The sequence below is a fragment of the Macaca thibetana genome, chromosome 16 (assembly GCF_024542745.1).
Source record: "Macaca thibetana thibetana isolate TM-01 chromosome 16, ASM2454274v1, whole genome shotgun sequence".
In the NCBI taxonomy this organism is placed as follows: domain Eukaryota; kingdom Metazoa; phylum Chordata; class Mammalia; order Primates; family Cercopithecidae; genus Macaca; species Macaca thibetana.
The window spans coordinates 34,659,395-34,671,822 of NC_065593.1; the positions used below are offsets into that span (position 1 = coordinate 34,659,395).

At 33.5% G+C, this 12,428-nt stretch overlaps 2 protein-coding genes across 7 annotated transcripts in view; one reads left to right on the forward strand and one right to left on the reverse strand.

Moving 5' to 3' along the window:
• PTRH2 (peptidyl-tRNA hydrolase 2) overlaps positions 1 to 12,428 on the forward strand; it is a 1,137,200-nt gene that overhangs the window by 386,299 nt on the left and 738,473 nt on the right. The window lies entirely within an intron of this gene.
• Positions 1 to 12,428, reverse strand: part of BRIP1 (BRCA1 interacting helicase 1) — a 176,950-nt gene that overhangs the window by 112,708 nt on the left and 51,814 nt on the right. For both annotated transcript variants that reach the window (XM_050764650.1, XM_050764651.1), the window contains 3 exons: positions 8,600 to 8,821; positions 6,500 to 6,699; positions 1,004 to 1,136 (listed from right to left, as the gene is read on the reverse strand). In XM_050764650.1, the coding sequence (XP_050620607.1) occupies positions 1,004 to 1,136; positions 6,500 to 6,699; positions 8,600 to 8,821 (555 nt within the window). The remainder of the gene's footprint in view (positions 1 to 1,003; positions 1,137 to 6,499; positions 6,700 to 8,599; positions 8,822 to 12,428) is intronic.

The following is a 12,428-nucleotide window of genomic DNA, read 5'->3' on the forward strand; positions in this document are numbered from 1 at the left end:
CAACTATATGGCATTCCGGAAAAGGCAAAACAATGTAGTAAAAAAAAAAATCTGTGGTTGCCAAGGGTTTGGTGGGTATGGGCATGGTGTGGTGGAGGGATGAAGAGGTGTAACACAGAAGAATTTTAGGACAGTGAATACACTCTGTATGACATTGTAGTGGTGGATTCCTAGGCAAAATCGAATTGAACTCTACAACACAAGGGGTAAACCCTAAGGTAAACTATGGACTTAAATGAACAATAATGCATCAATAATGGTTTATCAATTGTAACAAATATACTACACTCTTGTAAGAGATCAATAATGGGGAAACTGTGGAGTTGGTGTGTATTGTGTATGTGTATAGGTGTGTAGCTGGGAGTGGAAGTATATGAGAATTCTGGACCTTGTGCTTAATTTTTCTCTAAACCTAAAACAACCATTCTAAAATACATAATCTAGTAATTTAAATAAGTAAATAGGAACAAAAAAGAAAATATATTCTTATCTGCAAAAAAACACTAGAAAATATAATGAAATTTATGCAGCCTCTATTTAGAAAAATGTACAAAAGTATATACTCATAAAATTTTGCATATAGCTTCATAAGTTTCATAGTCTTCCAAAGCCTACTCATGATCTCTCCATGAATATCAGGTTTATAATTTCTAAATTAAGATGAACAAAATAGGAATTTCTCCTCATTTTCTAAAATTTTTAACTTTTACAATTGACTAAATAAATCTACAACCTAAAACTATTGACTTCTTTTAGCTTTAAACAAAGCAATTAATCCCTTTAAAGACTTATTTCCTTCAAATTAAGTAATGCTATGTTTTCAGCCACAATTTACCCATGCCATCACCTAAAGATTATCAAATTTAGATAATAAAATTTTTAAAAATTTAAATTGCTATATTTAAAACTTCTGGGTTACTCACTAGATTTAATCTGGATTTAGTCATGACTAAATCACTTCTAATTCACTAAATACATTTCACAGGTAGAAAAAAGATCTTACCTGCAAAATGGGAAAAGTAGCAGTGGTGATGCCCATTTTGTGTAAATTTAAGAGCATTTCATTTCCACTCCATATTTTACAAGCTGATTCATAATCTCTTTCTACAAGATATTCAGAGTTTGCTTCTAACCAACTGAAATAAAATAAAACAATTTTGTCAACCAGTATCATACTTACATGCACTATTTCAACAGAACAAGAGAATCATATTTTCATGCATTGATCTGTATTTCTTGACATTCTTAGGACATGAATGTGGATTAATTAAGAAATCTTTTAAAAAGCATGCATGTTTCATATTGCAAAATAAACTTTATATAACTAAAAAGAAAGCTTTTATTCAGAAGAAACAAACATGCATATGATTTCCCACTTGTTTTGTGGATTCACATTGCTTTACTTAGCTAATGTCTCTTCAACTGAGAGCCAGGTGTTAGGTACTTATCCCAAATATATATAAAAGGAAATGCAAAACAACCTAATAAAGAAATTAAAAGTGTTACATATTAACACAAAAAAGAGAATTACTAGAAAATATATCAATACATTCATTGATCTATATGCACATTCATACATTAAGTGTTTGAATGCCTATTTTATTCCAGACATTGTTCTGGGTAGTGAAAATAACAGCAGTTGAATAAAAAAGGCAAGGTCCTTACTCTCATGGAAATTATATTCTACTAAAGGGAGACAGGAATAAACATAAAAACAAATACATAAATAAGAAAATATCAGGTAGCCATGGGATACTATACAGCCACAAAAAAGAACGAGAACATGTCCTTTATGGGAACATGGATGGAGCTGGAGATCATTATCCTTAACAAACTAACTCAGGAACAGAAAATCAAATACTACATGTTCTCACTTGTGGGAACTAAATGATGAGAACACACGGGCAAGAGGAGAACAGCACGTATCGGATGGTGTAGGGTTGGAGAAGGGAAGACGATCAGGAAAAATAACTAATGAGTATAAGGCTTAATACCTGGGTGATGAAATAATATGTACAAGAAACCCCCATAACATGTTTACCTATATAACAAACCTGCACATGTACCCCTGAACTTAAAAGTTAAAAAAAAGTTCTAATAAAATGAAAAAAAATATCAGGTAATGATATACAAATAAATTATGAAAATAAATTAGTTTAATATAACCTAGTTACTACTTTAATTTCAATGTCAAGAATGCTCTCCCTGAGGTGACATTTATTCTAACAACTGAATGCAAAAAGTATCCAGTCATGGGAGAATCAGAAAGAAAGAAATATCCAAGCCGAAGGAATAGCTAGGACAAAGGTCCTGAGGTGGTTAGAAAATTTTGCTTGTTTGAGCGCCTGAAAGAAAGCCAATGTGATTTGCAGCACAATGGTTAAAAATGAATAATGGTATGAACAATGTCAGAGTGATAAGTAGAAATCAGGTCATCCTGAGTCACAATAAGAAATCTGAATTTATTCAAAGTGCAATGGGACGGCTTGGGTTTTTTTTTATTTTTAATTTTTGTAGGTATATAGTAGGTGTATATATTTATGCGGTACATGTTTTGATACAGGCATGCAATACATAATAATCACATCATGGAAGATGGGTTATCCATCCTCTCAAACATTAATCCTTTGTGTTACAAAGAATCCAATTATATTATTTTAGTCATTTTTAAATGTACAGTTAAATCATTATTGACTACAGTCACACTGTTGTGCTATCAAATACTAGGACTTATTCATTCATTGTATTTTTCTTTTCTTTGTACTCATTAACCAACCCCACCTCTCCTGTGATCCCCACCTACCACCCTTCCCAGCCTCTGGTAAACCATCCTTCTACTCTCTATCTCAATGGATTAAATTGTTTTCATTTTTAGATCCCACAAATAAGTGAGAATATGTGCTTTTTGTCTTTCTGTGCCTGGCTTATTTCACTTAACACAGTGACCTCCAATTTTATCCATGTTGTTGGAAATGACAGGATCTCCTTCTGTGTTATAGTTGAGTGGTACTCCATTATGTATATGTACCACATTTTCTTTATCCATTCATCTGTTGATGGACATTTAGGTTGCTTTCAAATCTTGACTATTGTGAATAGTGCTGCAGCAAACATGGGAGTACAGATATACTTTTGATATACTGATTTCCTTTATTTGGGGTATATATCTAGCAGTGGGATTGCTGAATCGTTTGGTAGCTCTAGTTTTAGTTTTTTGAGGAACTTCCGAATTGTTCTCCATAGTGGCTGTCCTAATTTACATTCCCACCAACAGTGTACGAGGATTGTCTTTTCTCCACATCCTCGCCAGCATTTGTTGTTGCCTGTCTTGCATAAAAGTCATTTTAACTGGGGTAAGGTGATATCTCATTGTAGTTTTGATCAGCAGAGAAATGCTGATCAATGATGTTGAGCGTCTTTTCATATGTCTGACTGCCATTTGTATGTCTTCTTTAGAGAAATGTCTATTCAAATCTTTTGTCGATTTTTAATTAAATTATTAGATTTTTTCATACAGAGTTGTTTGAGCTCCTTATATATTCTGGTTATTAATCCCTTGTCAGATGTGCAGTTTGCAAATATTTCCTCCCATTCTGTGGGTTGCCTCGTCACTTGGTTGATTGTTTCCCTTGCTCTGCAGCAGCTTTTTAACTTGATGTGATCCCATCTGTCCATTTTTGCTTCGGTTACCTGTGCTTCTGAGGTATTGCTCAAGAAGTTTTTCCCCAGACCGATGTCCTGGAGAGTTTTTCCAATGTTTTCTGGTAGTAGTTTCATAGTTTGAGGTTGTAGATTTGTCTTTAATGTATTTTGATTTGATTTTTGTTAATGGTGAAAGATAGGGGTCTCGTTTTATTCTCCTGCATATGGATATCCAGTTTTCCCGGCACCATTTATTGAAGAGATTGTGTATTTCCCTCAGTGTATGTTTGTGGCACCTATGTCAAAAATGAGTTCACTGTAGGTGTGTGAATTTGTTTCTGAGTTTTCTGTTCTGTTCCATTGATCTGTGTGTCTGTTTTTATGCCAGTACCGTCCTGTTTTGGTGGAAAGGTTTTAAATACAGAGTTTTAAATAAAAGAGAGACTATCTATTTTACATGTTTAAAAAATGATTCTAGCTACCAAGCTAGAATTGATTACTGGAGAAAGATGAGTGAAAGTAGAGACCTGTTAGGAGGTTGTTATAATATTCTTGTTAAGTGAAGATTGTAGGATAGATATGCACAGTCAATGAAATTTAGGAATTGGGGATATACTGTGCAGGTGGCATCTATAAGACTTACTCATTTAATTGGATGAGGTGAGGCAGTAAGGATATTATCAAGGATAATATTTAACTTTTTTATTTGAGGAACTGGTACATACTGTTTGCTTAGATGAGGAAGACTGAGAAGAAAACAGAACACAGGTGAAGGGAAGGAATTTTGTTTTAGATGTAAAGTTGAAATGTCTATTTGATATCCAAAAAGAGCTATAAAGTAGAAAGTTGGATATGAGAATGGCATTCTAGGGAGAGGCTGAAGCTAGAGACATAGGTTCAGGCCTCATCAGTACTGCAGATTATATTCTAAGCTATAATACTATAAGCTATTTAGGGAAAATAGAGCTACAAAAGAAACTAGGTCCCAGTACCAAGTAAGTCCTGAGGCACTCCAACATTTAGATATCAAAAAGAATAAGAATTAGTAAAAGAAATGATAAAAGAACGGACTGTGAGAAGGAGGAAAACCAGAGATGTCACAGAAGCTAACACAAAAATGCTTTTCAAAGAGGTAGTCATCAACTACCCAACACCACTGACTGGCTGAGATAAAAGAAACAATAATCTCTGTATTTGGCAATATAGAGATCACTGGTGATCTTGATAAGAACAGCTTGCATAGAATTGTCCAGAGAGCAACACTGCTAGGATCTATGAGGGAAGAACGTCAAGTGAGAAAATAGAATTAGCAACTATAGACAACTCTTTCAACAAACTATGTTATAAAATAAAAACCACAGAAATCTGCATAGCAAACCACCACCAGAAAAGACACAAGCAAATGGCAAAATGGGGTGGAAAGTATTTACAACTCTTATTGCAGGCAAAGATTTTAATTCCCTAATATATGAATGGGGTTTTGTAAATCATTAAGAAAAAGAACCACAATAAGAACAAAAAAAGAACAGAGATGTCAACAGGCAGTTGACACAAAAGAAAATATAAATGGCCTTTAAAGATGCTTAAGTTCATGCATATTAAGGAAAATGAATATTAAAACTACATTGGGATACACTTTTCACCTAGCAGGCTAGAAGAAAACAATTTTCATACTCTTATACATTGCTGGTAGAAGCATACATTAGCCCCCCTGTCATCCACCTATTGTGTAAATGTTAGCAATATCTATTGAAATTACAAATATGTCTATGCTTTCACCCAACAATTCCACTTCTAAAAACTTTCCTATAGATATATTTGCATACAAATGAAATTATGTATGTTCAAAGTTATTCATTACAGCAGTATAAGAGCAAAAGACTAGAAACAACCTCCTCTGTTAATCAGAGGCTGGTTAAATAAACTATTGCATATCTATCTAATGGAATTCTAGTTATCTTTTTTTCTTAAACTGAGAAAGCTTTCTAGGTCTTAACATGGAAAGGTCTCCAAAATACACTGTGAACTGAAAAAAGCAAGTTGCAGAAAAATGCATGTATAGTATGCCATCATTTGGACGAAAATGAGGGACAATAAAATGTATCTAATATTGGTTTCATAAATGAGTAATATGTATTGAATGATAAACTCGTTTAGGAGAACACAGACGTTAAACAGATCAGGGATGAAACTGGAAGGAGGTTTTTACTATACAAATTTGTATACATTTTATCTTCAAACCATGTGACTGTATAACATTCAAATTTTTTTAAAGTATAATATGAAGGAAACAGAAAAATGCTACAATAAATGAAATGGGATTCAGAGTTGGGAAGTTTTTTTCTATGGTAACAAGATTCTAGATCAACAACTTAATGTCTAATAAAAAAAATTATCTAGTGTAAATTTTCATAAAGCTAGTACTAAATATATTATTTTAGAGTACTGAAATCTTGATTAATTAAAACCCATGAAACTAGAATCCTATTTAAATTGGAGAATAAAGCAATACATTAAAGCCATGATCCAGAATTTTAAAATATATTAATTAAAAGCATGTTTTATTTATAGGTTCAATATCCTATACACATCCTTTGGGGCTATTACATTATCCTGCCAAATTAGGAATAAGATTCACAATTATTCATTTTCTTAAATCACTTATGTTCATTATATTCTTGTGAACAAGACAAAAGGTTGGACTAGCCTTGTTTTTAAAGCTTAATTGGCAAGGAACAATCCATTTCCCAAGAAGCCTAGTTAACCAAAGTGTACTGACTTTAAAATACTCTGGCATAATCAAACATATTTTTCATATAAAGGCAGCACAAATACACTACTAGACAAATATTCTTACTTAATGAGGCTATAGCACACAGCTCGTAGGGGTTCATGATCTTTCCTCCTTATATTATTGTTGACCATACTATCTAGTTCATCCCGAGCAAACCGAAGCTGAACTTCTGTTATACTGTAACTTGCTGATTCCCGAGCACAGTCCTCGATGTTATGAGCTTCATCTAAAATGACAACCTGTTCTTTCAGATTTAAATCCATCTATAAGACAAAAGAATTTTCTTGTAAAACATTTGGCAAAATAGATTTAACAATAGCAGGCAAGGTATTTCATTTAAAAATTCACACTATAGGCCAATATTGCAAATGCAATTACATAAGCAACTGATTCTAGGTCTTAAATAAAACTTCTGAAGCACTATGGCCAACCAAATGTCAGCTATACATTACCGATTTTGCCATTTTTCACTCTTAAAATACTTTGCAAACCTATCAACAACACCAAAAATAAGTAAGTGAGCCTGGATCAAGGTACCACTGGCTACACAGAACGGTACAAAATCCCACTATGAAAATGTTTCCAACATAATTTTACAAACTAAGTATAAGACCTTTAAAAGTAAAATAACAATACAAGATTAAAAGCATAAAACCTTTAAAAGTAAAATAACAATACAAGATTAAAATGACTCTTAAAATACTAACATAATACAACATATATGTTTTGTTTTAATCTGTCCTGCAGTCCTTCTCCAACATGGGAGTTGGAGAATTGTTCTTCTCCAACTCCCATGTGATGCTGGCAGGACTATTAACCTGTGAATCAAAGGACATCCCCACTTTCACAATGGGGGTAAGGCCCAGGATTGTCAGTTAAATAGAGTATTCCATCCTTCTGTGGTCACAGTGACTGGTTCAGGTTCAGGAATAGACATGAGATCCATGTTAGGCCAGAGTAATCTGGAGGGACTAATATGTGGTCATGCTCTTTTCTCCAGGTGAGTTAGCTGCTTATGGTTATCTTTGTTCCATAAGCAAGAGTGAGAACTTGCCTGAGAATAAAGCCATCACAATAAAGAGAATCAAGTATTTTTTCTTAGGGTGGGTTTGTGTCACGTTCTATAGAAAGAGTACTGACTAATACAAGGAACTGTCACAAAGCAATTGTCAATGAGTTATTTTGAGGAAGTAAGAATACAAAGAAGGCTGAAAAGTTATGAAAAAAACATGGACGAGTAGGAAATATATTGGGGTTTAAAAGATAAGTAGGATTTGAATTTGGACAAAGAGTGGGCACGGCATTCCCAAGAGGTGTCATCAAAAGCAAAGATAAGAATAAAGAACAAGGTATCCTCAAGGGAGTATGAGGTAATTTTTGAAGGATTCAAATGGGGCAGATTCAGGTCAGACTATTGAGTATCTTGAGTGTAAGCTTAAGAAATATGAACTTTATCTCATGAGCAAAGGAAGCAATAGATTTTGAAGCAGATAAAAGGATGTAATAAAAGCAACATTTGGAAAACTGACCTGGCATTGATATGCACAGTGTCTCAGAAGGAAGAGAACTAGTTAAGAGATAACCAAATAAAAGGTAGGATAGAAGGGGTAGTAAACATAATGCCTATTACTTTGGGTCTTAAAGAAATAGAAGGCTGAGATGAATTGTGCAGTCAGACTTGAAGACAGGAATAACAAGTGACTACGCCAAGTTATTTACTTTTTGTCTTATGCTGTTAACAATTGCATGTCTCTAAAAAGAACCAGGCAAATAAACACAAATGCCATTATCTGAAGTTCACTTTTCAAAAGCTCACAAGGCATAATTTTATTCTCCCAACATAAGTTCTTCAAAACATAGTTTTTTCAGAGAAATGTTTTTAAATCATTCTTTTTGAATATTCATAAATGCAAAGAGAAATCCTGCTGTAATCCCACTTTAGTCACTATGTTCCTTAAAACTGCTTGTTATTTTGGAAATTAAAATGAGTGGGTTGATTTTAACACACGTTAGGATATGTTTTCAGTACTCTAATATGTTTATACAAATTTATTTACATAAATTAAAGCAAAAAAACACATTAAAACATCTAAAAGCTTTTACATTCAACATTTATATCCCCATGAGTAGGAAAAAAGTTCTAATTTTTACACATATACTCACACTTTCCCTTATTTGTGCATCTAGAAGATAGTTGTAGGGACAAAATATGATGTCAGCATCTTGTATTAGTTCTCGGGCTGTGTAATATGGACAGGCCTTTAGTTTCTTCCCCAGGCTGACAAGTTCTTCTATATCCCAGGCTTTGCACATCCCTTGGAAAGTCTGTAATGTATGCTGATCACTAATTTTATGAACTCCATGATAAAAATAGCAGGATTTTCCCTAGAAACAAATATGCATAACTGAAATGTGAACCAATATTGGAATAGAAGGAATAAAATAAGCTTATCTCAGAATTTGAGGAACATCATTAAAGCCACAAGGCTAAGATTTGACTGGTTATGCCACCATACCCGGCTAATTTTTTGTCTTTTTTGAGACAATACCATAGCTACAATCACAACGAAGTCTGGTTGACTCAGACTTAGATAGAACTCCAAATCAGAAGAGCTCCAAATACCCTAAATTAACTTGAAAAAAAAATTTTTTTAGTATGTTTGTTATGGCTTTTTTTTCTGATTAAACTGATGTTAGGCATGAAATATTTCTGAAAGGATTCACAAAACAATGGTATCACTGGTTGCTTCCAAGGATGAGAATTAAGTGACTGGGCACAGGAGTGAGAGATTTTTCTCTGTAGACCCTTTTGTACTTTTTCAACTTTGAGCCATGTGACAGTATTTCTTATTCAAATATAAACAAGAAGGAAGGAAGGTAAGTAGGTAGGTTGGAATGTCCTGAGGGAAAAAAAGAAAGTAAGAATATTCACTACAAAAAATTCAGGAGTACCAAAAAAAGCCTAAACTATCCGTAATTCTATTACACAAAGAATGCACTAGGAACATTTTGGTGTATTTCGTTTCATATTTCTTCTATACATGTGTATATAAGGATATCTCTACAATGTTAAAATAACAAGAACAAGCTAGGCACGATTACAGGTGTGAGCACTTTGGGAGGCTGTGGCAAAAGGACTGTTTTAGGTGAGGAGTTTGATACCAGCCTGGGCAATGTAGCAAGACCCTGTCTCTACAAAAAAATTAAAAATTTGCCAGGATTGGTGGTGTACATCAGTGGTCCTAGCTACTCAGGAGGCTGAGGCAGGAGGATCACTTCAGCCCAGGAGTTCGAGGATGCAGTGAGCTATGATCACGCCACTGCACTCCGGCCTGGGTGACAAAACAAAGCTCTATCTCCAAATAGTAATAAAAACAAGAACAAAGCAAATGTTCCCCAGGCATTAAGGATTACTAACAATCCAGCCACAGTAAATAAAAATGTTTATAAAACTGTATTCCCTTTATTTTTTTCTGGCTAGTGTATTAAAAATCATACCAGGAAAATCTTCTGACATCACTAAGCATCTTTTCATTGCTGCTCATATATGTACATTGAATTAATGTGCCATAGCTGATGAACCAGTTTTCTTATTACTGGACTTATAGACTGTTACCAATTTCCACTTTAGATATAAGGCTGCAGTGAGCATTCTTATGCTGGTTTCTAAATATTTTCTTAGTCTATATTTTTAGAAATAGCATTATGGGATCAGACGCTACGAAGTATTTTTAAGTTTCTTGAAAACATATAGTGAAATTATCCTCCAGAAAGTATATACTGTTTTGCATTACCCTTTTCCCACATCCTTGTCAACACTGACGTTATCTTTTCTTATCTCTATTTTAAAAGTAAAAAACAGAATCTTGTTTCAATTTGTATTTTTTACAGTTTCTAGCAAAGTTTAACATAGTGTTGTATGAATAGTCTAACAAGGTTCAACCGTAATTTGTGTTTCTTCTTTTGTTATCTACTAATGCCCTTTGCCACTCTATTACCTTTTTTTTTTTTTCAGAGATGGGAGTCTCACTCTGTCACCCAGGCTGGAGTACAATGGCGCAGTCCAATCTCGGTTCACTGCAACTTCTACCTCCCAGGTTCAAGCGATTCTTGTGCCTCAGTCACCAAGTAGCTGGAACCACAAGTGCATCACCACATATGGCTCCTTTTTTGTAGAGACAGGGTTTCTTCATGTTGCTCAGGCTGGTCTCGAACTCCTGAGCTCAAGTGATCTGCCCGCCTCGGCCTCCCAAAGTGCTGGAATTACAGGCATGAGCCACTGCACTCCACCCCATTCTATCACTGGAAATAAAAAAATTTCATTACAGGTTGGGCACAGTGGCTCATGCCTATAATCCCAACATTTTGAGAGGCCAAGGCCGGAGGACTACATGAGCCAAGGAGTTCAAGACCAGCTGGGCAGCATAGGGAGACTCAATCTCTACAAAAAAAAAAAAAAAAGTAACCACAGTGAGCAGTGACCACGCCACTGCACTCCAGCCTGGGCAACAGAGTGAAATCCTGTCTCAAAAAAAAAAAAAAAAATACTCATTACATGCATTAATAAAAAAATAAAATGTTTGATAAAACCCAGCCCTAACAAGAGTGTCTCATATACTATTAAAAATGTATAAAATTAGAAAAGTATACATATTTTTAGAAGTATAAAATTCTAGTAGTAGAAGTACATAGGCAATTTGTCAAAAAACTACCAAAATTTAAAAGTTTACCATTAATGTGAATAGATGTACCCTGTACTGTTAAATAGCCAAAAAACTGAAAATAAACCAAATATCTACCCATAAGGGACATGTTAAATAAGTTACGGTAAATTAATACAAAAACTTTAGCCCTTAAAAATGATTGAGATTTGTGTATGTGTTGATTAGGCTCTCTACGTTAAGTGAGAAAAACATGTTGCATAATGTGTATAGAATGATTAAATTCATGTAAACTGCTTTTTTAAAGAATATATATACACATATGTTATAGCGAATACATTTTTTAAACGTTCTGGTAGAATATATATAAAATTTTACAGTAATTACCTTAAAGGGTTAAGGAGATGGAGGATCTAGAAAAAGAGAGCCTCTCTTTTCATTTTCTAACCACATACATGTACTACTTTTCTTTTACAATTGTCATTGAAACTAAGTGGTAGAATAATGGGCCACTTTTATTTTAATTAATTATACATATTTATTTTAAAATGATTTTGAAATAAAATATTTATTTTTCCTAGTTTGCTATCCTTAACAAAAAACAACCATATATAAAATATATAAATTATATTAGGGATAAAAGACTTTGAGGTAGCTATATATATATATATACACATACACACACACACATATATTTTTTGTATTTTATAGTTTCTAGCAAGGTTTAACATAATATTGTATGAATAGTCTAACAAGGTTCAGCAGTAATTTGAATGTCTTCTTTTATGTTATCTACTAATGTCCTTTGCCATTGTATTACTGGAAATAAAAAATTTCATTACAGGCTGAGTGCGGCGGCTCATGCTTATAATCCTAACACTTTGAAAGGCCAAGGAGGGATGAACTATACTCTCTGCATATATACACACACATATATATGTATATATATCTATACATATGTATATATGTATACATGTGTACATATACATACACGTATATATACACACACATATATGCATATATATAAATCTTATATTTATATGTATTTTTATTTATGAATTATCTAAAAGGAGAATCTATGTTTTCAAAACATAAATACATCAGTACATACACAAATGTATCTAGATATTGCTAGAACAAAGTAAACCATAGAAGATTCGTAACCTATAAAAGAATGTCAGCAAATCAAAGGACAAGACATGAATAGCTGAGGACCAGTTCTCCTAAAGCTTTGTATTCAGCCATGTTAAAGGATGCTACCTGTAGGTCCTTCAAAGTATTAAAAATAAAAATTAGGAGGAAAGGACTCATCTAACTATATTTATTTAGGC